Source organism: Pieris brassicae, chromosome 8 (assembly GCF_905147105.1).
Source record: "Pieris brassicae chromosome 8, ilPieBrab1.1, whole genome shotgun sequence".
NCBI lineage: Eukaryota > Metazoa > Arthropoda > Insecta > Lepidoptera > Pieridae > Pieris > Pieris brassicae.
This window is the reverse complement of record NC_059672.1, coordinates 13839449-13866279: the sequence shown is the minus strand read 5'-3', so window position 1 is coordinate 13866279 and position 26831 is coordinate 13839449. Positions and strand designations below refer to the sequence as shown.

The window sequence follows — 26831 nt, the reverse complement described above, 5'->3', positions numbered from 1 at the left end:
TGGCTTATAATTTGAGCTGTCATATTTAATACTGAAAATTTTATACACAAATGTGTGGTACTAATACAATTGTAAGTTCGCATATTCTGCCATACACAATGGCGCGCAATATTGTCTTTAAAGGAATTTTTCATTATTAGTTATATGAATTGGTATATAAGAATTGTTTTATATTATTTGTATCTTACATATCATATCGTTATCATACGTTATTCAATTTATATCAACTACAGTGTCTCACGCAAATAATCATTTATTGAATAATAAATTTTTCCAATGGTGTCTTTTGGTGTACTTAATACACCAAGTCGATTTTAAAAGACTCTAGCCGGAAGATATACTATATTTTACAATAATACGTCATTAAGAAAGCACTAGTTTGATAGTAGTTGTACTTAACTTACAAATATGTTTTTATAATTAACAAAACATTTCTACTCTATGTATTTTTATCGGTCATTCATCTAGCCCTCTATCAATCTGAGGTACATGTTCAAATGGTGTTTAATCAGCCGCAAGTGAGGTGAATGCCTCCGCTTTTTGTGAGATAACGTGACAGCGTTAACGAGAAAATTGATTACCATAATGAATTATGGGCTTTGTATAATTGACTCGTATACATTCACTATACATAAAATTCTAAAGCCTTACATTTTTTTTACTGACATACATACTAAGAAGTAAGCTATGATTATCAAAGTTCTTAGATGTGTTTCCAAAACACAAATATACAGTATTTACAATATTCTTAATACATACGTAATGATAATAATAATAATAATTAAAAATGGATAAATAGAAAATTAAAACCAATTTAAATAGTTTGGTCCCTGGTGTACCTTTAATGCTGACAACATTTCGTCGCTGTATTACGATAATTATTCAGCAAGGAACGCACTAGATCTGGGGTGTGTATTAATATTAATACATGTTATTAATTTTGGCTACCTATTTTTTTTAATTCTATTGGAAAGGCGTCTATTTCAACCTTCCCCTAATTCAAAAGGCAGTCATATTTCTACATCTGATTCGCAGAAAACTTGTCATAGTAGAAAACTAAATGTTCATTCGTTGATAGACCAGACGTATTTCTTTTTCCCTTCAAACTAATCCAAGCTAATATGAAATAATTAAATCTAAAAGCATAATAAATTAATAAACTATATAATAGCTAATTGTAAAATGAAATTAAATCGTTAATTGACCCGTCCATCTCTTATAACACCAAAAGTATGTTATATATCACAAAAGCTCTTCAAGGAGTCAGCTCTGGTCGCGGCAGAGCTTCCCCGTGCGTCGTGAGTGACGCACGTGCAAAGGGCTCGCGGCCGGCCGTTACGGAAAAAGTTCAATTACGTGTAGTGATTGTGACGTATACGTAAGTATATTTAATTTTTTAAAGTATATATAATTGTTTTAGGATAGATTCGTTGAGTAATTATTAATAAAATTATAGCACTTTTTAAAAACCATACCCAGCATACAGCATTGATAAGCCACGATAAAATGTAGAATAATAAGCCGCTCTTCGTTGGTGGTATATAATTAGTAATTCGTTCAATCTCAATATAATGTAAAGCAATGTATAAATATTTTAAGTCTACCCTTTTTGGCTCACTCAGTCTTACGCAGTGCAAAGGAAATATTTACACTAAAAAGCAATATCCGTGTTCAAATGTTGTGATCTTTATGAAACAGGGTGAAATGTCAGAAGGGCACACCAGTATGCTTTCCACAATTTCAAATGCTATATTAGATTCCTTTTTCAATTATTGCATTACGGTTCTTACAAAAAATACGTAGATAATACATGTGATATAACATAACGTTACCCAGAAAAATATAGGTTCTCAACTACATTTGTTAGCTAAAAATGAATGAAATCGATTTTTTTACTTGTCTTACCACAGACACAATAACATTATAACAAACGATTAACAAAGTTGCTGGCCATAAGAAATATTATAAGAAACAGAATACATACACTTGAAATTAAAAAAGGAACGCAGAGACAATGCGATGCCATATTAAAAAAAGCTTTGTGTCATTGTACTGTTGTTTTGTACTGCCTACCGGCTTATTACAACGGCACGTTTTTACAGTTACTTTTGTAAGATATATTGTTGACACTCATACCTGTCTTACAAAAGTTCACGCTGAGCATGCATAATATAAAGCGCCACAAAAGGTGTTTACACGCGTCGAGTCTTAAGAACGATGTTATTTTAAGTAGAAAGCGGAATAATATAAAATATCTATTTAGCGAAAATAGAGGAAGTTTGATGACGCCAGGTTCTTTATATAAAAATATATGATAAAAATCGTAGATAAATAAAATAAGGTAAATTCTGACTAAATAAATAACAAGCTATAGAACGTTTACTATCCAATATTAAGATGATGCTTAATATATTTTAGAGACCGAAGTATAAATAAAGATCTATTCAAACGAGAGTTTATAAGCGTGTTCGTAACATATATGTGAATTCAACTCAATGGGTTTGGATACAAGAGGTCTGTAGAGCGGATATTGCGACCCGAAGACCACAATGCCTTATATAGCTTTATGTTTTTCTGCCGTTTGACTAAAAGAAACATACACTTTTCCAATACATTTTATTTTCCTAGCTGAATGTTTTTTCTTGACTATGTAGGATATAATTGTTATAAACAGAGATATCGAACTATGATTGTTGTTATTTTTAATTGTCGAATTAAACGTTTATAATTTTAAGAACCCGCCAAAATGTTTTTCTAGACAAGATGGCATCGTACCAATCCCTACGACGTAAATAAATCACATAATATAATAAGAATCAATCAAAAGTTAAACTTATAAAATTGAAATAAATAAATCAATGGCGCTACAACCTTTTAGGTCTGGGCCTCAGATTTCTGTATCTGTTTCATGGTCGTTTGTGAATTGATCAAGTAGGTGATCAGCCTTCTGTGCCTGACACACACCGTCGACTATTTGGGTCTAAAGCAAGCCGCTTTCCTCACGATGTTTTCCTTCACCGTTCGAGCTAATGTTAAATGCGCACATAGAAAGAAAATCCATTGGCGCACAGACGGGAATCGAACCTACGACCTCAGGGATGAGAGTCGCACGCTGAAGCCACTAGGCCAACACTGCTCAAAACTCATAAAATTATTTACAGAAATGTTATAGTTTAGGTATTTTTGATAAATTCATGATTATTTATATGTGTTACTCTATAACGCTTTTAAAAGGCATTCAGTAGTATTATTTATGATAGGTTAAATAGTCAATTACAATACAAAATCATTTATTGCAAAATTTATAATTTCAAAGATAATCACGTTGACACTCATTAACTGAATTCAGTTAAGGAGTACTTGTGATTTAAGCCTAAAATGTTTACATTACACTACATTAGTGTCACTAAAAGATACTTACTAAATTTAAAGGCTAAATAAATTTTAGTACGCTCTGACACACCAAATTCATTATAAGGGACTGTAGATTTTTATTCTAGTGAATAGTTTAAGTTACAAAAAGACTTCGCACTTTTTATAATATTGCTATAGTAACAGCGGCATATCGGCAAAACATTACCTTTATCTCGTGTTCTTTTAATTCCACGTGGGCGAAGCCTTGTTACTTCGCAGAACTTCTTTGCGGACAAAGGTTTCTAGTGACATAGAAAACTTAGTTTATTTTAATTACCTAAGAGTAAATGTCCGTTTTATTAAAACATTGAATTATTAAAAAGTCCTAAGCTAACAGGGTCGTAGGGCAAAAGTATTTGAGTATTGTGTGTACAGATAGTACAGTTTCAATGTTATGGTCTTGCTACTTTTGGATTTTACGCGCCATTAATAGTACGGTGAAGATAAACTTTTTTGGGAAACCAGCACGTCTAAGACCCAAAAAAGACAGCGTGTTGAAGAATGCTGAATTCGTTCCCATACAGAAACGAATGGAGGGAATAGATAGATTAATCTAAAGCCAATAAGTCCAATTTTTGATCTGAAAATAATATTTTAAATAATAGGTTATGTATATTGCGTAGTTTTACCGAATACACAACAGTTTGTAAACGTATGTTTCTTGAACAAATACGAGTAATTTATGCCCCATGCCCCAAGGGACACATTCAACATTTACTAGGCTATAGTAGACTATCTCGGTCAGTTGATGAATATTACATACATATGTATAAACCTGATACATAAGTATTGGATCCCGACGTGAACCCGTGATTTGGAATCGATTATTTATTGCTCTATCAATGTATTATGAGAGTGTATAATGGTTCAACAGTACAGTTCGACTTCAGCTGAGGACGATTGTACAGTGTATTGAAAGAATGAATGAGGTTGCGCCTTCACTATCAATCAAGGTCATCTATTTTTGACATATAGGTTACTTTATATTTATAATATTATATATTCGGATAAAAGCGCTACGTGCTTACGGCAATAATTTCAGCGATAACGATTTTTGTTGTGAACGCAAAATTTGAATAGTACACTAATTTGTTATATTGTTCTGTCCAAGTACGTATAAAGCCTGTTAGCCCCAAACAAGGCAGATAATAATTAATTGTCACACCAGATTAATTCAAATGCAGTTTGAGGCCTATTATGAAATTCGATCAATCATACGTTAACAATATTTATGTTTAATCTCTTACATTACTTTATTTGTATTTGATATTCCGTAACAGTTATAAGGTAGCTACGGCAGCCCATGGGCACCCATGTTAGTAGGCGGTCTTTTAGGGTGAAGTATGCTGTTTATATAAGTAGTTGCAGGTCTTATCTCTTCTATGTGGAATTTGTTGCCAACCAAATTATTTTCGAACCAATTCGAATTTGGGTCCTTCAAAAAAAGATCATACCAATTCTTTTAAGAATTGGAGATCTGGCAATGTCAGTGTCTATGTATGTATCACTCAGATAAGCCGTCTGCCCGTTTTCCGCCTGTTATATAAAAAAAAGTCTTCCAAGGATGACTTCCCTGGCATCACATTATTTTAACACTTTGCTGCATATTTTTCCCACCCACGTTATATAGAATAGAACTCTTGACAAACATTTGTGTAAGCGCTTAATTAGTTTTGACAGTAGCGTTTGCGGCAAATGGTGTTGATTAGCTACTAGGTTCCGAGTTTGACAATTTACTTGGTTTAACGTTTAGCAAATTAACGATAGTGTCATCTGTATTAATATATAGACTATACTTATTTAGCTGGTTAGTTTTTACATAAGTCTGTATTTCGTATATATCAGTCATTTATGTAACTCTGTATGTCTTAAATTCTCTAACACACATCGACATTGATTATTTTTCATAGTCCTTCATCCTTTTGTCCCTATTTGGATCAGGATCTTCAGGCTAATCACCATAATAACAACTTATTCGCGGAGGCGGTATAACCTATACACCAGATACAGATATCTCGTATCTCGTGTTTCAAACGAATAGAAATCGCTTTATTAAATTTGATTATATACCTACCTTATTGAAATTAACTCACAAAGTAATTATTTATCTTCGCAAAATGAAATATAAAATCCAGAACTGACCTTTTAAATTATCAAAACGTAAGAAAAATGTTATCTCAATGCTCTATTTCTACTTAATTTTTTTTTGGAAATATACAATTTTATAAATATATTACGATTGTTTAACTAACAGGGGGCTCTGACATTTTTGTTGTTTATTTGAAATAAAACGTATGATTTTTTAAAAATTTAAATACGAAAAAAACAATTTATTTATTATAAAAAGGTCCAGTTCTAGTAGGCCTAGTTAACACTCCAGGATGCTGACAGTACTGCCCATTTTTGGCGTTATATGGAAGGAATCGTTACATTGTATGTACAAGGCAACCGAAGTATTACGATGTTTTAAAACTTCAGCTTACGTTAAATACTGCTAACACTGTTTTGAGTGATAATAATTAAAAACTACAGAGTCTCAAGTGTTATTAGAAATTATTAAAATGAAATGTAGATTATTAGATCAATTGTAGTTTACAGTATTGAACTGATAAGAGCTCAGATTGTGTCAATGTACCACCTTTAACACTGTAGATAGTGGGTGAACGACTTGTATTGCTTCCCTAAATAAGTTGTTACTTTATTATTCGTATATTAAGTACAAAAAGATTTATTACGCATTTAATAAATAACATGCACTTGTCTTTTTATGCGTTAAATAAAAATATTTAGTCTAAAATTATATTAATATTCGTAATACTTTTAGTTACGAAATTAAAAAACAAATCATCATCAATGTCCACTTATGAATATCAAAAAATAAATATATATTAAATGCTTCTAATTTTACATTTACTGCCAGTTCTCAAATCAAGGGCGTAGAGCGGAAGAGAAGAACTGGCAATAAACTCTCCGCCACTCTTTGTAATCGCCATTTTTGTTTTGTTTTACACAATGTTTGTATGGAGCTGCAACCACCATGTTCCACATGACATAATTAAGTAATTAATATACATGATATAGGAGATAATAAAATTCTTAATCTTAGTGATCAACTTTTCAATGACAATTTTTCTTTTCAAACTTTAGGTGTATCTTGAAGCAATACGTTTTTTTGTTCTTTCTTCTTTTCTTTTACGCTATATGGATGTTTGTAATATTTTCTTTCAATTAAATTATCCAAATTAGATCAAACACAAACAAATATATTGCTTGCTTGCTGGTTGCTTATTCTAAATTAAACAAAATTTCAATTTGCAAGACCAAATCATGTCCTACATATATTTTTCTCTTTCTTATTCGGTCTAATCTAATCTATCGACCGATATATTATTTTATATTTAACTGTATTTACGTGATGTGACCTATGTCACAAATGAAACCTTTTTCATTCAGGGTGTTTCATGAGCAGAGGTGAAAGTTACATTGCACCTTGAGCGAGCATTACACATCAAATAATAGGAAATTGCAGTGTATGAACCCAAACGACTGTAGGAACGTATAAATAATATAAAAGAAACTGCTAAGGAACTAAACCTAGTGTTAGTAAAACATTATACCAAAAAAAAAACCAACTAAACGCAAGAAATTGATTACAGCGTTTCCAAGAACATATTTTCGAGAAATTTAAATTACAAACACTAGCTAAAAATTTGAAATACAAACCTTTAAAATCAAATTTGTGTTTTTATCACTTTTTTGTGTTGTTAAGCAATTATTGCCATGCATGACTCGAAAGATAGGGTAGTATGATCCCATCTACAAGGTTATCACAATAGGTCCTTTGTACGTTTAAAATTCTGGAGAACAAAAGAAAATTATATCAAACATAAAACGTAATTATTTGCTTATTAAATGTTGTCTAAAAACTTTCGGCACTTTGCAATGTATTTCAAAAATAAATTTTGACTTCAAATTATTATGTAAATACGAAGTGTGGTTTTGATAAACTTTGAGTTTCATTAATGAGTTTACGAGTAGGCATTATGTTTTGAGAGATCTCTGCATATTTAATTAATAAGATAATAAGACGGATTTTATCTATAACAAAAATAGGAGATCATACATTTTTAATCCATTTTACTAGAGATCATGACTTTAGCGCAGATCAATAATAGCTGAAAGTTAAACTGTCCTGCTATTTCGTACTATGTACTCATTTAAGCCTGTTTTTAATTAGTTACTGGTACATTAGAAGTTACGTGACTGGAAAACCTCGTCCTGTATCCTATATTTAATGAAAAAATCCATAAAAGGCTTCGAATGTCAGATATCAAGCAGTGCCATTCAAGAAGGTCCCGAAGGTCCAGGACCTTGTCAGATCAACTCAAAGTTGATATTTGTTAAGTAAATTTTTACCAGGATTGACCCTGCTCCAATTGGCTACTTTGCTACTGGTTATAACACGGATGCTAAAATAGTTCTTAAATCTTCACCGCTTCACAAAGAAGAAGGCTTTACTTTACGTACTTTTACGTTAGTTCACCGATGAACCGCTTGACTAACCCGATGTGGTTACTGATTATAATTTACGCATACTTGTCAGGTAGATACTTAGTTTTATTTGCCAATTGATTTATCCATATTATTCATGTGAGTAACTAACTAAACTATCATACCGATTTTATCCTGTATAATGCCTATATACCACTTGTTTACGAAAAGACTATATAAACTGACAATATAATCTGATTTTCTGTGCATTGAAGACGAACAATATATTTCTCAGAACGGTTCAGAAATAAGCCGATTTATTCCAAATACGTATCACTCTTTCAAAAGTTTGAACAATGTTTGTACTGTTTAAATAAGTGTGAGCAGATGCTACTTATAATAAATTGGGGAATTAAATTAATTTGCACATTGTTTTTTATTTTAGCGATAGCATAGCGACTTTTTTAATTTTGATTATTTTCATTTTTCGTACAGTGTGTATTACATAATTATTCTGTTATGTTTATATAGGTATAGAGTGTTCAGTTTCATAATTTCAAGAGACTTTCTGCGCCGCCTCTTTAGCTCAGTGGTAGAGCACTAGTCTCGTAAACCAGGGGTCGTGAGTTCAAACCTCACAGGAGGCAATATAGCATTCCTTTTTGATACTAACCAGCAAGTGCAGTGTTTTTATTATTTTTAAATATTACTGTAAATTTTTATACAAGTATATGTACACTAGTCTTATATAATAATATTTCTTTGTTACAGATCTTTACACAAACTACCATCTCAACTAAAATCTCCTTATAAATTTCTACATAAAAAGTTATAAGCAAGAGTTCTTGTTTCAAATATGTCGCGGTATTATCTATGGGCGGTTTGCGCGGTAATTTTGACAACTCGTTGTGGCGCCAACTACTGCCGAGACGTCAACCTTTGCTGTCCAGGGCGTGACAGCTCCTGTGTTGTTCAGAAAACTCATCAAAATGCAATAATAGAAGACCTCACAGATAAACCGTGTTATTGTGATCACGCTTGTATGAAACTGGGAGATTGTTGTCCTGATTTCCGAGAAACTTGTGGAGGTAAGAATCTAATAGTAAATACAATGCTATCCTACTTTTGTTGCGTTGGTCATAAATGCCTTTGTATCCCCGACTCGTTTAATAATGATTTTAAAGACAAACATATTATGAATTACAGACATTTCGATTACACGCTTTTTAAAGAGCCCAATGTATATATTATTACAATTAGAAATTATGTTGCTTTAAAATAATCAACATATACGTTTAAAAATGTTTGTAAAGTCAGCGACTTCAAAGTTAATTATTAAATACGATAATATTACGGTAAACTTTAAACGTTTTTTACGAAAAGTTTAAAAATATGAAATTACTTGGTGTTGGTTCGCGATTTCCAGATTACGATGTTTGACTATATTACCAATAATTTTATATCCATACTGTCTTAATTAGGATATCACACAATATAACATAAATAATTACAGTATTTAACAACACACATAGTTAAGATTTATTTAATATGAGAAGTAGCTTAATAGAAGCATATTATGAAGTATAAATCAAATCTTAAAACAGATTTAATATGCCTTTATTATATAGTTGCTATATTTTAACGAGCATTCATGATTTTCCACTTTTCCTACGTATTTCCTTCCAATGGAACTCTTTGCGCTCACAGAAATTTAATCATAATTTTAATATAACATCAGTGTATTTTTGTTGCTATAGTTGGAATGAAAGTTTTTAACCTTGTCACTATATAAAAGCTTAGCTTAAGGTTTAAATTTTTAACACCTCGGACATCATTAGACAGATGTTATTTGGAACAATCTAGGGACAAACTAAGCAAATGGTGTCTCAAACTAGAATTTAACTTCGATTAGTGGAAGCTAAAAAATAATACGTACGAAGTGGTGGTTATAATAATTATTTTTATATTTCCTTATATATAATCCTCCTGTCTAGAAACAAAAGTGAGGCGACAGAAGGCCTTTAAATACCAAATGTAGAGTCCATGCTCAACAATCATTTTATAGTAGTGTTACGAGCTAGGGGATCGGATAGAAAATGACGTAGATTTCTTCAAGGGTGTATTTCTTGACAAATCAATGATGAATTTATAAACACAAATTACTCGCTGAAAAGCACTAATCACATATACAAAATAGTATACAGTATCTAATTACTTTAATAACGCACACTTCACACAGTACTTTATCACTCTTCGGTGTTTATCTCTTGAAATCGCACCCGAAACTGAATTAACTGGTCGCATTTGGGCTCGCTTATATATACTCCTGGGAATAATCTTCAACAATATTCGAGAACTCTGTAGGCGGGATTGCTACTGAGTAGCGATTACACAATTCTAGAATGACGTACTCTCTATCTCTTTCTTGCATTGCTCCGTCATTGTAGTACGACGTTCTAGAGTGCTCAGTCTAGCTTCGAGAAGGTTCCGATCTTTATTTACTCTCTCTCGCGAATCATTCCGTCTTTGACCCACAACTAGAAAAATTTAGAATATTCCTTCCTGAAAACGCCTGACAACTTGTTTTCCTGAAAACTGTACCACTCAACTTAGCATGTTCTGAATCCGCATGAAAAAATGTTTCAGCCTCCTGAAAACTATAGTAACATTCTGTCATTACGATTTTCTAATGTGTGATTTACCTTCCCCGGAAACGGTCAGAAATCACATTTCAGCCTACTGCAAAGTTCTCTTACTAGTGCAAAAATCTAGAAACATTGCAGTCAACCCGTCTTCGTAACAGTAGTAACAAATACATTTTCTACCTAAGTATAAATTGCTTAACAAATAATCCTCAATTATAACTATAAATGTGTCTATTCTAAAAAATACTACAAAAAGTATACAGTGAAAAGTAATAATGAAAAATACATGTTTATTAACTGGCTTTTATTTAATATAAACAGTTCTGAAAATATAGTTATGGCAATTATTGCACAACGTTAAACCCGCCTCCATCCCTATGAGTAATATAAGAAATCTCGTCTCGTTTAGTCACCCAAAAGAATTGCTTTCCATATATACATTATCGTTAGGTTGTATCACGTTTTACGAATTTATATTATCTGTACTAATCGTAGGTTTTAATATTACCCTAAATAGTGAATGTTTTGGAGATCGATTACATTTCAAATTGACAAATCGTATATTTCAAAACGAAAGTTTAAATCTTTATGGTAGTTTTTTATTAATTCTATTTATTATTGTTCTATAGGTTCTAACATCAACAAGGGACTTAAAGTTTCAAGGCTTATTACTAAAGAGACGACGTCAGTAATATCCTGAGCCAATTTCTCTCACCATCAATTTTAATCTAAAAATACACGACCTTTGACGATTTTCCTCAACGATACGATATAAATTATCGGAAAACGTCCCCCTAATCGCAATTTTTTATTAGCATCTGTTGGGAAATGAGACAAGACAGATAAAGAAAAGTACTAATTGTTCACGATATTCTCATTCTGAATTAGTGGTGACAAGTGTTTCAAAATTAATAATCTTTATTTTTTAAATATTATTTAAAACCAAAATTCAGAGCAAATAAATCATGACTACTTTAATGTTATAGAAAATTGTAAATACATACAATATTCATTCATAATACAAATTTACCAGAATGAAAGACAATGAAACACACTAAGTAATAATAACTTCGCTCCACAGTAATAAGTCTTAAAACATTAACACTATAAATGTTTGACTTGATCTTAATATTTTGTAAAAGTAAATGTGTTTCGAAAGTCCAAAAAGTAAAACACGCTTTCTTTTCTACAATTTTATTTATTAATATTTTAGATTACCTCCACGACCGTTGTTTCAAATGGTCTACAGTTTTTGTCTTGCTACGCGTTTGTCGGTAAAATGATAGTTAGAACTGAAGTAGACGTCAAAATTAATTCTAAAGCAAGACTATATGACAATACAAGTAAGACTTTTCAACTCACGTGGTAAGGCGCTTAAACAGCAAAGCTTCTGCAATGGGAACTAGAACAATAATGTGGTAGGTACTAACGTATATCAAGTTGTAGGTTTTCCCATATAGAGTTCTTGAAAACAACATTTTACAATAGATAGGCAGATCGATATCTAAACGTTTATATTATAACAGTTGGTCGTTCTTATTTTGAATTTATATTATTCAAGTTATTGAAATGAACTGTTGGCAGTCTCTATTTAATTACAGTGATAATTAACAAGAACTGAAATAAAACATCAAAGGACTTCTTTGGTTCACAGTTATTATGATTAGATTCGACTTTTGAAATTCAACGACTGGAAATCTCGTCTGGACTCTGTTTCAGAGAGAGTAGAAACTCTTATTAGATTTTTTAACATGGCATACATCTTTTAGTATTAATTTATTCAGTATATAATACTCATGTTTTACGCAAGCACATTCAAAGTTTATATTTATTACAAAAATTGTACTAGAAAAGGGATAAGTCAAAATTACCCATAACTGACGAGCATGCTTGGTGAATATTATGAAAGTTGATGAAGCGAGAGAGGTACTGCTGGACCGTAGCAAGTAAGTATCCGTGATCTCTGCCTACCCCTTCGGGACAAACGAATCACGGAATAGATATATAGTATTTTTTATGGTAGATATATATGAAAAAGGATTAAAAATTGGTGAATAATCTATAGCGCAGTTGTATCGTAATTTTACGATTTATTTATTATATTATATATGATTAAGGGTAAAAGATTTTCTGCATAAACATCGATGAAAATCAGACATGTGTTATTAATACGTACGTGATGCGTCTTTTTTAAAAATAAATATTACTTTTTAAGTCGTCGTATGGAAATAACTCCATGGCCTTGTATATATATTCAATATTTTAAACGAATAAAATTATATGGAAGAAATTTAACGTTAATCTAAATTGAATATATTTTAATATCACTTGCCATTACATATTATTATATTATATGTGATTTGATACATTTTAATTTCAACATTTCACATGTTATTCCCATATTATAGAGAAAGTAAAAATACCGAAACACAATTTTGCCCCGACATAAAGCGTCAAGTTGTCACTATTAATTGACAATATTTCAGAGTTTCTACATTAATATTAAATACTGTTTCTTTAGTTTTTCATCCTCACGACGAAACAATATCAAAATTGGAAAATATTAAATAATATTAAACAATAATGATGTAGCTGCTTTTATTATTTATTTTACCATTGTTGGAATACCTTGCAAAAGCTGTCTGGAACTGTTAATAATAAATTAACGGGTTAGTTACAGTAAATGTTGATATCTTGGAAATTATTTGTAACATTGTATTTAGTACAAATACGAATTGAAGCTTTGTCCCGTCTTGTTAGCAAACAAGAGATCATCCCAATATAGATCCAGACTGTCGACGCACTGAAGCTTATAAAACGCTATGCTTGCCTTAAATATTGTTTTGATTTTTTAATTATGGACTAGGGTTCGCAAAGTAGTGATTTTCCCTTTTTAAATCAGATAATTTTCTCTTTGTGTTCTTTTAAATGGAATCATAAAATAAAAAAAAATACCAACTCTTGTATTTGTAATTAAAACAGACTGAGAGGAATTATATAGTAAAAATTAATATTAAAATTATTAATATATTTATATACTTAATACCCGTTATTTTATTGGAGTGGTTTTTAATACTAATTTAATACATTTATCTAATATAAACCCTTGCTCAACTCGAATGTGTTATAACTGGTTTTTGTTTATTTCGATAAAAAATGTGCTAAATCTATTGTTTGTTTCGTTATATCACAATTATACAATCAACGAATACGCAGTCCGTACTTGACACACTCTAGGGATAACAAAGGAAAGGCTGTAATAAAAATGTGATAAGTATAGAAATTCTTTGCACATTTTTGTACATAATATAGTGTTGAGGTGATAAATACGAAATGTCATTGCTTTGTTAACCTATCCTCACTTTATGACAGCGGAAGTCTAACTAAATTATATTCATTCATATATTATAATGTTCATATTTTTAAACCTTTTTAAAATACCTACTGAGGTTGATTTAGATACAATATATATTTTAATAGGAACAATTCATCACATTTTGTCGGAATCTGTTACGTATATAAAAATATGTATATGTTTATTATCTTAAAATAATAAATAATAATTCGAGCCTTAATACGTAGATGTAGAAGGATGTACTATTAGATTTAACTTAACTTTACTTGGACAGTGCTGTAAGATTTACTGTATTGACAGACTTTTACAAATTAATACACAAGTACGCAATTAATTATATAATTAATTTACGAAATACTTTAAGATACTATTTATATGCCAAAACAAAGTTAAGAAACATGTTTTATTTTCAAGCTATCATAATTGTCATTATTTGTATTTTAATACGGTTTTCTAATCATTATCATTTATTATTTTAATGTAACAAGTCAACAATTCCTTTTCTTCTCTCTATTTGTACGGTTTTTTGATTAATAACATCAGTATAGTCATAATAGGTGTAGGAATGCATTAAACATTATTAAAATTAAACATTTTGTACAATAGTATAAAACTATGCTAAATACTAAGCGTATTTAGTAAGTTTAAATTTGTATGAAAGTTGCATGTATTCTTGTTATGTATTGTAATAAATGCAACATAATTGAATTACACGAAGCTAACCAGTCTTACAAAGCGGAATTAGCGATGCGTAAGTCCTTTGTAGTCGCTCTTAAGTTCAGAGAATTCATTCAGTTTATTAATGTAAGACTATTAAATGCCTTTATATAGAAGCATTTTTGTTGATTAATTCCGTTGTCTGCGAAATTATCATTTATCTAAGATGATTTATTAATATAAACAATGTAATTGTTGGTTTAGAAACATTCAATATTACACTGCGTACTCTATTTTTTTTAATAGAATTGGAAATAAATATCTTGTGGCTTATATGTACTTGAACAATCCCCGATACAAAAGAATATGTTTTGCCTTAGCCCGTACTAAGCTTATCATGAAAAAGCTAGGCCGTGTGTAAAACAAGAATCGTCCTATTTAGGTCAGAGCCTCAGATTTTTGAATCTGTTTCATGATAATGAATGTAATAGACATGTAGGTGTTCTGCCTCCTGTACCTGACTCACGCCGATGTTTTACTTCACCGTTCGAGCGTTTGTTAAATGTTCAAATAGAAAGAAATTCCATTGGTGCCACAGCCGAAGCTTGAACCTACGACCTCAGGGATGAGAGTCGCACGCTGAATCCACTAGACCAAGACTGCTCACTCTGTGTACTGTATGCTACTGTGTGTAGAAAATAACAACTAATAAAGGCAACATTTATTACATTTTACAAAAGCTCATAATATGGTTATCGTGATTCAATAGCCAATGACCTCACAAATTCAAATAGTCGATCTCAACGTCGCATCAAAAGGGAAGTTCGGTGGAGCGCCTTAATCTCGTTATGGCACAGACAGACCTCATCCGTGCTCACTGCTCCGTTACAATATTGACGAAAATATACTTCTTTAAAAGTTCAATGAAAGGAAAGTAAAGCGTTTTATCTAAGGGTTATGAAATTGGCACGTATCCAAGATACAATTAAGCCTTTACAATTAAAGAAACATATTAAACTTTATTAATGGATAATCTTCATGAAGAATATTCATATTATTCCGCAAATCTTGTGACTGCAACTCCAATAGAAAATTCTAGAATGTAACAGGGTCGTAAAAATCGCTAACACAGAAGTATTATTAGATACTTATTAGTTATTCGATTTTCTGGTTGCTGTAATTCTCTATAGTATGAATTATTATACAACAAAAGTCCACAGTATTAAAGATCGTAGGTAAATATTAATGTGAGAACCATCAAGTAATGTTTTCATATATCTCACAATTCTTCAATGGCAAAGATCAAAATTCAAGTATCTTTAGGGAATATTTTCTTTAGAAATAAAGTCTAGAGCTTTTCTTTAGGGAATTACAACTGTACTGTGTACATTTCATCTGAGGCTTTAAATTTCTAACAGTATTGGCTCTGTGTTAGACTTGTATATAATTTATTATAGGAAAACAAAAAGCATTTAATGTAAATTGCAGTTACATGTCCTCTAATAGGTAATTAATTGATCATATTGATTTATCGCTAATTATGTTGATACCTATTAAGGATATTCAATAATTTTGAATATGATCTGTACGGTTCCTACCCTACTCTATAATATATTCTATAATAAGCGAAATAATGAAATGTTAATTGCTATGTAACGAATGAATGCAATGTAACAGTCGAAGAGAGTGCCTATACTCTCGGGGCGTGACTCCGACGATATGGAAAATCGCCACGCTTATAAAACTAAGAAACCCTGAGTGAAGTGAAAGAGTGAGTGAGCAAAATGTACAGCCTTGGCTCGTACATTATCATTTAAAAGTGAAATTTGAAGTGATTTTTTTCCAAGCATAAACTTAACAAAAATTCCCATTAAACAGTTTGATGGGATTGTTTGTCAAGTTGCAAACGTTTTATTGATACTTAATGCGTCAAATTGTAGTAATATCCTGTTTTTTTTGTTACTATTATACATATAGAGTGGCGGGTCGGATTTTCCTAGTTCTCATCCATTCTACGTCCTTGATTTAAGAATAGGCTGTAAATGTTGTGTAGAAGATATTTTTTATTGATGTTAATAAGGTTTCCTCGGTTATCGAAAATTTGTTTCGTTTGTTAATTAATTAGACTGTTAGATCTATGTAACATATCATTTAAAAAAAAAATTGTGCGACCAACCCTGAGGGCATGCGTTCGAATCACTGCTGTTCACATATGGAATAATCTTTCTATATTGCAATTAGCACTTGCTTCTACGGTGAAGGCAAAAGCCGCCATGTCTTTTGAGACATTAATTTTGACATGTGTCAGTCTGAAGGGTCGTAGCGCAGTAGATTATTATTCATTCCCCTTAAAAAAGTATATTATATCATATAAAAAAGGGCAAAAGTCAAGTATGTTGGCCACAAATAGTAAGGTAAAAAACTGGAAGAGTTTTCTGATCTGTTCTTATATTTATTTTAGTTTAAATGATAAAATATCTGTTTAGAGCCAATTTAAATTGTAAAATGTATACTGTAGATTGTCACTACCCGAGCGGTACTTTGAAGAAAATTTAATAAATCACTATTAATTCTCGCTCGCTCTAATTTACAGTTACTTGGAACGAGCGTTTCAAATTGACTCTGCGAGAAAAATTGAAAAACTTTTAACGGGGCGAAATAATTTTTTTTCTATATTTTTTTTCTATATTTTTCCTAACATTTTATTTACAAAAAGACGTACCTGCTAATGCTTGCAAATTCGTTACCACGTTCTAATATTTCTGTAATACAAGCAAGATAAGATATTCATTAGCTAAGAGATAAAAGTAAATTATATACAATAATTACATCGGGCTAAAACCTAAGTTTTAGCCTAACTTCACACTTGTTTTTTTATAAGCAAAGATTTTTTTGTATGTATATGTTCCATGAAGTAGTATAACAGTCGGAAAACTGAAAAAAAAATAAAAATAATGTTCAATAGTAAAACTTTGACGCAAGAGACAAATTCCCATCCAAAATCAAGTCCCATTATAATATTTACAGTATATGATACATAATGTATTTTAACTATAATCTCGATTTTATATAAAATCTGATATTTATGAGACGTAAGAAAATAATTCTCTCACTTGGAAACAATATTTTCTTGAAAACAAAAGGGAAAGGTACCCTATATGCTAATTTAATATCTGAGTAGCAGATTTATTTTAAGAAATATTTTTTATTTCACCCTCGGACCGTCATTATTTAAATGTAAGTGAAAAAGTCTGACTTTTGTTTGACGATATTCTAAATATTGCTAAGGCGTGACAATTTAGGTCTTAAAAGTTGATGTTTTTTGCTACAAAAAGAAATAACTTTACATAGAAATTCTTACTTGAATATTCGTCGTTTATTAAACAAAAATTCTCATAAAGGCCGGCAACATATCCGTAACCATCCTGCCGTTGCAGCTGTTCCTGAACGACGGTTAGCACTTTATTCGAAGTGACCTGCCTTGTTGACAGAAAAATTCTTCTGCTTCCAATAATAAAAGCCTTGCAAAGCATATTATAGGTACGGTATAATACCTATTGTTCCTATTCAAGGAGGCTTCTTAAAATAAAGAGTGAGGAAAGTAAACCTACTATTTTATACTTTCAACCCTCGCGAAATGGTTTAGTACAATGGCCGTCATTTATTTTTATGTGGAGTAACGTTTTCTAGTACTTTATGCAATAAAACACGCTTTTATCAGCTCTATTAAGAAAGTAAGCTCCACTAAGATGTTTAAAACTATCTTAGTATAAAATATTTTACTGCGACGACACCTAAGTGTTGGCCTAGTGGCTTGAGGATGCGGGTATGAATGGACGTTATGAATATGTGCACATCTAACACACCATGGAATAAAAAATATCAAACGGATACAATCTGAGGCCAAGACCCACATAGGGTTGTAGAGCCGATACATATTTTTTATTATTATACCTATAGGTTCAAAAATATGGGCGCAGGAAAAACTTATCGCAAAAGGTACCAACAATATTTTTGCACCGTGGTTACTTAATTTGATCGCCATTTAAATACACATAAGATCAAAATAAACGAGTCCACAAATTATTTCGCTAGCAGAAAATGTCTAGTTTTCTTTAAGTACCGTTGTAGACTATCATAAAATAACTCCTATACTATTTTGGTATTACGTATAAAACTGTCAAAAGAAACCGGTATTTACCAAATCTAAAGACGCATTGTTTGTTTGCCATTGTGTATTGTTACGAAAATATATTTATTACTTAGAGAACTGTGTTTAAATCTACGACTGAGTGCTTCGTAATTAATCAAGGTAATTGGACTTTTGTTCGCAATAATTTGGACCCCAATGAAGCAAAGTGTTTCAGAGAGGCATCTAATCTTGGTATAAATGTATTGGGATATAAAGCGGCAAACTTTGCTATTTGATCGGTATTTTAGATCATCGCCCGTTTATAACTTTTTAATGGGTATAATAATTTTAATGGTAATAAGTAATGAAAAGATAATAGAAAACACATAACACAGATATGTCTTCATACGGAATTGTCACGAAATAGGAAGATCCTAATAAAGACGTCATGAAAAATATAGACTTCTTACGTGCATTAAGACTTTTTTAAACACGGTTGGCTGATAGACATCACTTACAAATTATGCCTCTTTCTGTCTTATCTTTTAATTTTTTATATCGACTACTTAGAAAATATACAACTATTCCTTTTATTTTATACAGGCTTTACAGTTTTAACATGTTACTCTACTCTAGGTATATCTACCATTAACAATATTTTGAAAAGTTTGTGTCCCTACTTTCGACCGCCGCGATAAACTCCGTTAAAATACCACGGCGATAATGAATATTCAAAGAAAATGAAGGCCCATTAAATAACGGTCGTTTTTTAAAATGTTAGAAAAACTCATTATAAAAATAGCAACCATTATTCCATAAATTATGGAAATTACCAATTGTTTTGTGAATATAGTAGTAGATTTAGATGAATACTTTTGGATGAGGCTCAGGGCGAGTTGCATATTTTTCAATTTTACAATGACACACCGTGTCTTATATAAATCTTTTGAATATATGTTAGCAGCATTTTGTGTAGCAAATGAAATGAATAAACCAAATTTCGGACCAAAAAATATTGTTATTACATTCTCATTAGGTCCTTGTTTAAAAATGCATTTTATTTTCCCCCGAAGCTGTTAGTTCCGAGTGACTGCAATTTTCTGTTCACCCACTGAACTGGAAACTGGTTTTACTGAAATGAAAAAACAAGAGCAGATTATAAAAACATGACCATATTTATAGTGTTTGATAAAGGTAAATTTCGAAATAGTATTCGATATTAGAACTTTCATAACATACTTATTGACATCAACGAGTGTATATGTGTTAGGTTTTTATTTGCCTAATATTTATTTCTCATGTTGTTTGTCAAAATATTGTTTTTATATAAAATTGGATAAAATAAATATATATATTACAAATGTTTATGTAGTCTTAATCCTGAGCGTTAAGCCAATGTCACTAGTAAGTCTTTGGATAAATGTAATATAATCAAATGATTTTCGCAATGCACTAAGAATTATCTCAACCCAAAGCTATGATCAATTCGATAATATCACCATTTTATTTTTACAAGAAAGTCACTTTATCAATTAATCTAAGATTTCCAAAAGGGATACTAAAGAATTTTCCACAGAATACCTGCACGGTTGCAATAATCTGAGTGACAACGGTGTTAAGTTTGAGAGATTGGCAGTTATCCAGCTTTATAGGCCATTAACTACCTCATTTACAGACATTATAGGTGTTCAATAGTTCATATATTGCTAAGAATAATTTATTGTGTTTTTTAGTCCAAAGTGTGTTATACATATAATAAGCGACTGGTTTTGTTCGCTATCTTATTAAACTAACGAGGGTTCAGTTAATATCTTATGTAACGTAGTTTTTAATGATTTAGATGACTTAAAGTTATTGGGTCTGCCACCTGAGAACTAATTTTTGGTTAGTTTCATATATCTTACATATTTCCATTAGCAATCATTCATATTTTTTGGTGCCTTTATTTACTAAGGCAATTTGGTGTGCTTTCAAGCTGCCTTTCGCTTATCTATCACTTTGTTACATTATGTCGTCCATCAGATATAAAATAGACAAAGTATAAAATAAAATATGTTTATTATGAAACATGAGATACAAGTATCACTTATTCCACGTCATTAATTTTAATAAAGTAGACATCTCTACTCATCGGCAAAGAAGACAGAGGATGAAGGCCGAGAGAAAAAGCCGGCGTAAAAAACTCTCGGTACCTACTCTTTTAAAATAGCAAATCATCAAACAACACTTATTTTAAAACAAATATCGCAAATTAATTAGAAGTAGCCTGTCTAGCACTAGTCCCAGGCCCTTTAATCAACTAGATAATCGTTAACTTTGTAGTAAGCCTTTTTACACAGCTTTTCCTTAATACATTTCTTAAATTTATTAAAACGCAAAGATAAAAGAACCTCTGGGATTTTATTAAAGAAGAGTATCCCTTTTCCCAAAAATAACTTTAGATAGTCTAGTACGAGGAAATTGCAGCGTGCGTTTGTTCCGAGTATTAATATTGTGCATATGTTATATTCTAGTAAACTTATCACTATTTTTGTATACATACATAATATTTTCATAAATACATTGAGAGGGATCACTTGCGCCTTAGATTATTTCTTTAGCATTGCGTATATTACAACAAACATATAATCATTTAGTCGATATTTTCAAACCTCAGACACACCTTTGCCCCGGGGGCACCAAAGTGGTATAAAAATAAAACCTCATTATGTTTTAGTATTGGACTGCGTGGTCTCAAGCTGGGGTGACTGGTCAGAATGTGACACAGCCTGTGGCTCTGGAAGTATGGTGAGGAGCAGAACAGTCTTACAAGCGGCTGCGCACGGTGGACGGCACTGTCCATCGCTGATCCAACGGAGAGCTTGCCAGGCTCATCATGGATGCACTGAAGATAGTGACGTACCTTTGAGAGGTAAGGCCACATTATATTTTGTTATTTAATTTATAACCTATGGTAATTTTACAATCATTGTCTTTAGTTTACGCAAGTACTATAAAAATTTAAATACAATTAAAACACCACTTATATAACGGAACGTGAATTTATAATCTTATTTATGAGTACATAACTCGTGTCGAGTGCTTCATTCAATCAATTGAAGCGAGTCTCGTACTGAACACAATGAGTTATGTTAATAAGTTCATGATTTGATACGTATATCATATCATTTATTTAAGTATTATTTAAATTCAACAAATTAAAAAAGAAATTAAAACTGTCGTGAAGTTTGCTGGCAAAGAATGGATACAAATAAATTGTCAGTCAAAAACCAATTGTGTTGTTTAATTAAAACTATAAAATATCTTTATTTTGATGAGAGAAGTTACCTAAGAAATGTATGACATGTTAAAAAAAGAACAAAAAACTATTGCTATAAAAAATAAATACAAATACACAATATTACTTCAACCACTAGGCTTATTAAATTGTTTTTTAATTAAATTGCTATACGTTTGATGCATTTTTTTTGTTTTAAGTTTTCTTTGTAAGCAATTAAATGGTAAATGTACTAAGCGCATGTGTTATATACATTTTTGTAGAGGAAACAGCAATGATTCTACCGGGTGTGCTGTCTATGAGTCGTCACTCCAATGACACGGTGGATATCAGAAAGAACCTTCGATTACGAAACCCTGATGATCCTGAGTCCAATTCACACAGAGAGTAAGTTATTTTATGATATGTGTATAAGAAATACCCATCATGTGTTAGCTTGACTTGAATTGTAACATCTGTTAAAATAATTTTCAGTTAATTGTAAACTGTTTCTTGTTTTTCTCGTTTGCCTTTGTTTTTTATTTATCTAGACTTTTTACAATTAAAGCAATTAACATAAAACTCAATAATAAAGCTAAAGAACGCTACGGACGGTTTCTTCTCTGTTAAGGCCGATCTCTTCCAGGCTTGTTTAGAAGTCAAATAAGACTAGGTTAAAAAACCGCCTTCACTGAGGAAGACGGGGGCCTCTTACTTTACTACGTTCGCTTACTCCAGTATGTTTCCGCCCTGCCCTTCAGGCAATTGACCACCCCGTGACGACTTAAGCCGAAAAGCCGAAGTCTTGCAGGAGACGCCCTTGCAATACTACTACATTGCGCTCGAGCTACGCTCACTAAAACGACCCGAGTTGAGCTGTCAAGGTCCTTTAAGTGAACAGCGAGTGTCCATAAATAAATTTGTTTAGAAGAACACTGAACAGGAATTATAAGTCAATGATTTCGTAAATTCAGTTATTGTGTATATTATCTATTGTTTGATGTTTGGCCAATTATAAGTCCCACACTTTCATTTCCTTTAAAATATTTTATACAGCAAAAAAGCCTTTAAAATATTTCAGAACTGCTAAGTATCAAGACGAAGCAATAAATAATGGTATACTAGATTTATCCGATATTACAAATTCTATGCCAATTGAAAAAATTAAGAGGTTTGCTTTTAAATTTCCTGAATGTAACTCGAAATGTAAAGAAATCACCGGCACGCGGCGATGTTTTTAATAAAATCTGTTATTTCAGGTACTGCCTTCAGTTCGAAGTGTTGAAAGTTTCAAAAGCGTGTCACACCGACTCCGATTACAAAGCTTTACGAGAAGGTATTTTTAATGGAAAAATATTATATATTTTGTTGAATGTTTGGTTCTTAATTTTTCGTTTTTGTACTCTCTGAGTAAAAGTTGGAGAACCTTTTTACTGCACAGTTATTACACTTTGAGAGTCTGTTTATCGTTTAGAACATATTTACAAAGTTTATATATTGCAACAAGGTATAGTAAGAGTCTAATTTTGGGTTCACTAACATACTTTTATCGATCTTTATATATAACGCTAATTTTATAGGTTCAATGAAAGCCCAGCATTCTAAAATAAAATATATATTGTTTCGCCACGAATCGAACCAAGGACAGTTAACCCTGGAGATACATTTTCGGTCGAGTTTTTTATTTTAAACACAGTTTTAATCCTTATTTTAGTAGTAGCTTAAGGATTAAGAGCCCGGTTTAAATCACGGAAGCCGTATAAATATAATATCCAAGATTTGCGCCATAGCAGCGGTACCTGTTTACAGTTTCCAGTTTACTCATAGCGGTGATATACCAGTAATGATGATTACTTAAGATTTACAGAAATTATAATAGCATATCTATTTATAATATCCACTCTACAAATTCTAAATTGATTTAAAAATTCGTAGAATGAACAATTTTTTTATAACCCCAGCCATTTTTCAACAGGTAACACTATATGTGTGATGTGTGAAGCCGCAGCCCTCAAACGGGATCTTAAATGGCGCTGCAGTGGTCATGGTGTGTCCGGCCACTCAACCAGATTTTACGCCTTAGTTGCCCCACACTGTCATGGCAAGTGGATCCGTGGGAAGGACAATCTTGACAAACGTAGCGACTGTTGTACAAAACCCGACTTTATTTTTGTATAAATGCCTCGGTATTTGACAATATTGTTTAAAAAAAATTGTCTCAAAATATGATTCACGTTTGCTTTGATCTATTTTCATTTGCTGTTTACCATCAGTTAAATTCTTCCTTGTTTTGTTAAGATCATAATAATTGTGTTAATTTTTAATTAAATTTAGTATATTCTTTATAAAATAAGTGAAAATGTTAGGTTTGCACCTTAATTATTTCGTTTACACTGTAGTTGAATCATAAAATATGACCAAAAGGAAACGAAGTTGTAATAATGTTGATGACGTATGTATACATTCAAACAACATATTTTTAGTAAGTTTAAAAACCTACTTCACGCAGTTTAGGAAGAACATGTCATGTATAAAGTTTAAAAAAGATATTCGAAGACACCAAGACGAGGCCATAGATGGGTCTGTTAACAATTGAAACAATTAATGAAATAAAAATATTACAAATTATAAGCATTATACCTATCCAATGTTCGTCGTTATCACTCCATAAAAAGAATTAGTGTCTTGAATCATATGTATTTGTAATTATTACAAACGGATATAGATAAAAGGAGGTTGAATGACGGAAATTTGTCATTAAAAACATTAGATTCGATTTCGAAATTAACGCAGAAATTCACAGAGCTTAAGAATAAAATTTACTTAAAATAGTTATAAGTAATTTTTACGACATCAAATAAATATTAAAAAGATAACGAGATAGTTATTTGCCCGTTGCTTATGTCAGGGAATAACAGGAGAAAACATCTAATCCAAGCATGAAAAACGAAGAAATTTATAGGTCAGTTCGAGTCAACAAACCAAACTTAGTTGTATGCTGAAGGCTGTATTCCATAGAAAATTAATACTACGAATTATTTGCTGCTGGCGATGCTTCATATAGTCATAGTGTGGTTTCAATGGTCATTAGTAATCCAATACATGACCACAATATTCTCCAGTCTACCTTCATTGTACATGCAAATTGTCTATTAATATAGTATTAGTTCCGCAAACTCATAATAAATTAGTTATATCTTTTTGCGCTGTATGATTATAATTAAGCCACTTTTATATTATATTTACACTTCACTTCCATTTATGATCCATCGTCAATGTCGTTTCAAAAGTTTTGGAGATAATCATCATAAGATTTTATTTTCATAAACATTATTGATAAAAAGTATTGTTTTGTTATTTATGACTAATAATCGTATAAAACAGATGATTCAAATTCATTTAATCCACACAAACTCAGCTGAAATTAACCGACCCCCAAATTTTCTTTAAAAAGAATATTATTCCATTCTGTAATAAAATAATATTTTTAGATTAGAAACACAGTTTGTATATAATATCAGCCAAGAGCACTTCTCGGCTGCATTTCAGCGAGCAATAACCTCAAACCTAATTATTATATGAGTATAAGCATTCGGTACTCATTCTTGGCGCCAAAAACATAATTTTACGGCGCTTCTAACATATTGTATATCACCGTGTAATGGAGTCCTTGTACTCGACAGTATCATAAAATTATTTTATTGTAAGGGGCTTCGGCTATAAAGTGTTGTACCAGATTGTAGGGTTATTAGTTTCGATGCAATACAAAGGCATATATTTTTCATTTTTTAAATTAATGAACTAATGGCTAAATTAATGACCTCAAAACAATATTTTTATTTGATGCAATCACATTTGACCTTCAAATGACATTCGTGTAATCAAACATTTGAGTCGATCTAAAAGGTACTAAAGTTAAAGTGAACGTCAAAATCATTTATTCATCTAGGTAACACAATGTACACTTATGAACTTCAAACAAGAAATACATAATAAATGCTTATAATTTTACATTTACTGCCAGTTCTCAATTCAAGGGCGAAGAACGGAAGAGAAGAACTGGCAATAAACTCTCCGCCCCTCTTTTTAATCGCCAAATTTCTTTGTTTTACACGTTTGTAAGGAGCTGCAACCATTACACCATGTTCCACATGACATCTTTAGTAATACAACTTGAAATACTATAACACTGTAAAGGGTTGATAGAAACGTTTTTATTGCTGCAATATGTACTTTTTATGTTAATTACGATTATTATTCAAACGTACGTATCCTACCTATACCTACGTATATTATTAAAATTTTGTTATGCATGCTCTAGATTTAATGATAGGAACATATCTCAAATATTGTACTGTAAATATGTAGCATGTTAATAGATACTTAATAAACAAAATACGAAATTATTTTGCATTTTATTGTTATACTGTGTCAGTTAAAATTTCCTTACAACGTCTTGACTCCAAAATTCTTCTGGATTTTTTAGTATAGTGAATATAATTTCGAAAAGCCTGTCATGTAAACCTTTTTCTTACGTATTTTTTAAGTTACAAGAGCCAGTTAAAGAGTTGTATAAAACAGGATGGATTTATTTGTGCAACGCTATCCGCTTCTAACGTCAATTACTAGTTAAGCGAAGCTTTTACATAAATTATTCCTCTACACAAATATCCATTCAGGAGCAAAGTTTATAGTTCAAACCGCTACTTAGTAAAATAGCGGTGTGATCGGAAAACTTTAGGTATAAAGTGCAAAACTAGGAATTAAATCTTTGAAGGGAATAGAGAGAAAGGTTTTTATCCTATAAGATAAAGAATTATAACTGTCATATTAAAATTAATGACACGATTTAAGTAACGTACTTCAATATAGAATGTTGTT

The 26831-nt window shown here is 31.3% G+C and overlaps 1 protein-coding gene and 1 non-coding gene across 2 annotated transcripts; both read left to right on the top strand.

The window, feature by feature from the left end:
* The first annotated feature begins 1298 nt into the window (after window positions 1-1298).
* LOC123713805 (somatomedin-B and thrombospondin type-1 domain-containing protein-like) lies at window positions 1299-25982 on the top strand. The gene is made up of 6 exons (XM_045667668.1): window positions 1299-1378; window positions 8677-8993; window positions 21411-21605; window positions 22235-22358; window positions 23210-23286; window positions 23926-25982. Exons 2-6 carry the CDS (start codon window positions 8762-8764, stop codon window positions 24126-24128), a joined length of 831 nt encoding a protein of 276 aa, XP_045523624.1. The 5' UTR covers window positions 1299-1378; window positions 8677-8761; the 3' UTR covers window positions 24129-25982.
* Trnat-cgu lies at window positions 8481-8552 on the top strand. Its single transcript has one exon. It is a non-coding gene; the product is annotated as a tRNA-Thr (tRNA).
* Window positions 25983-26831: the final 849 nt, after the last annotated feature.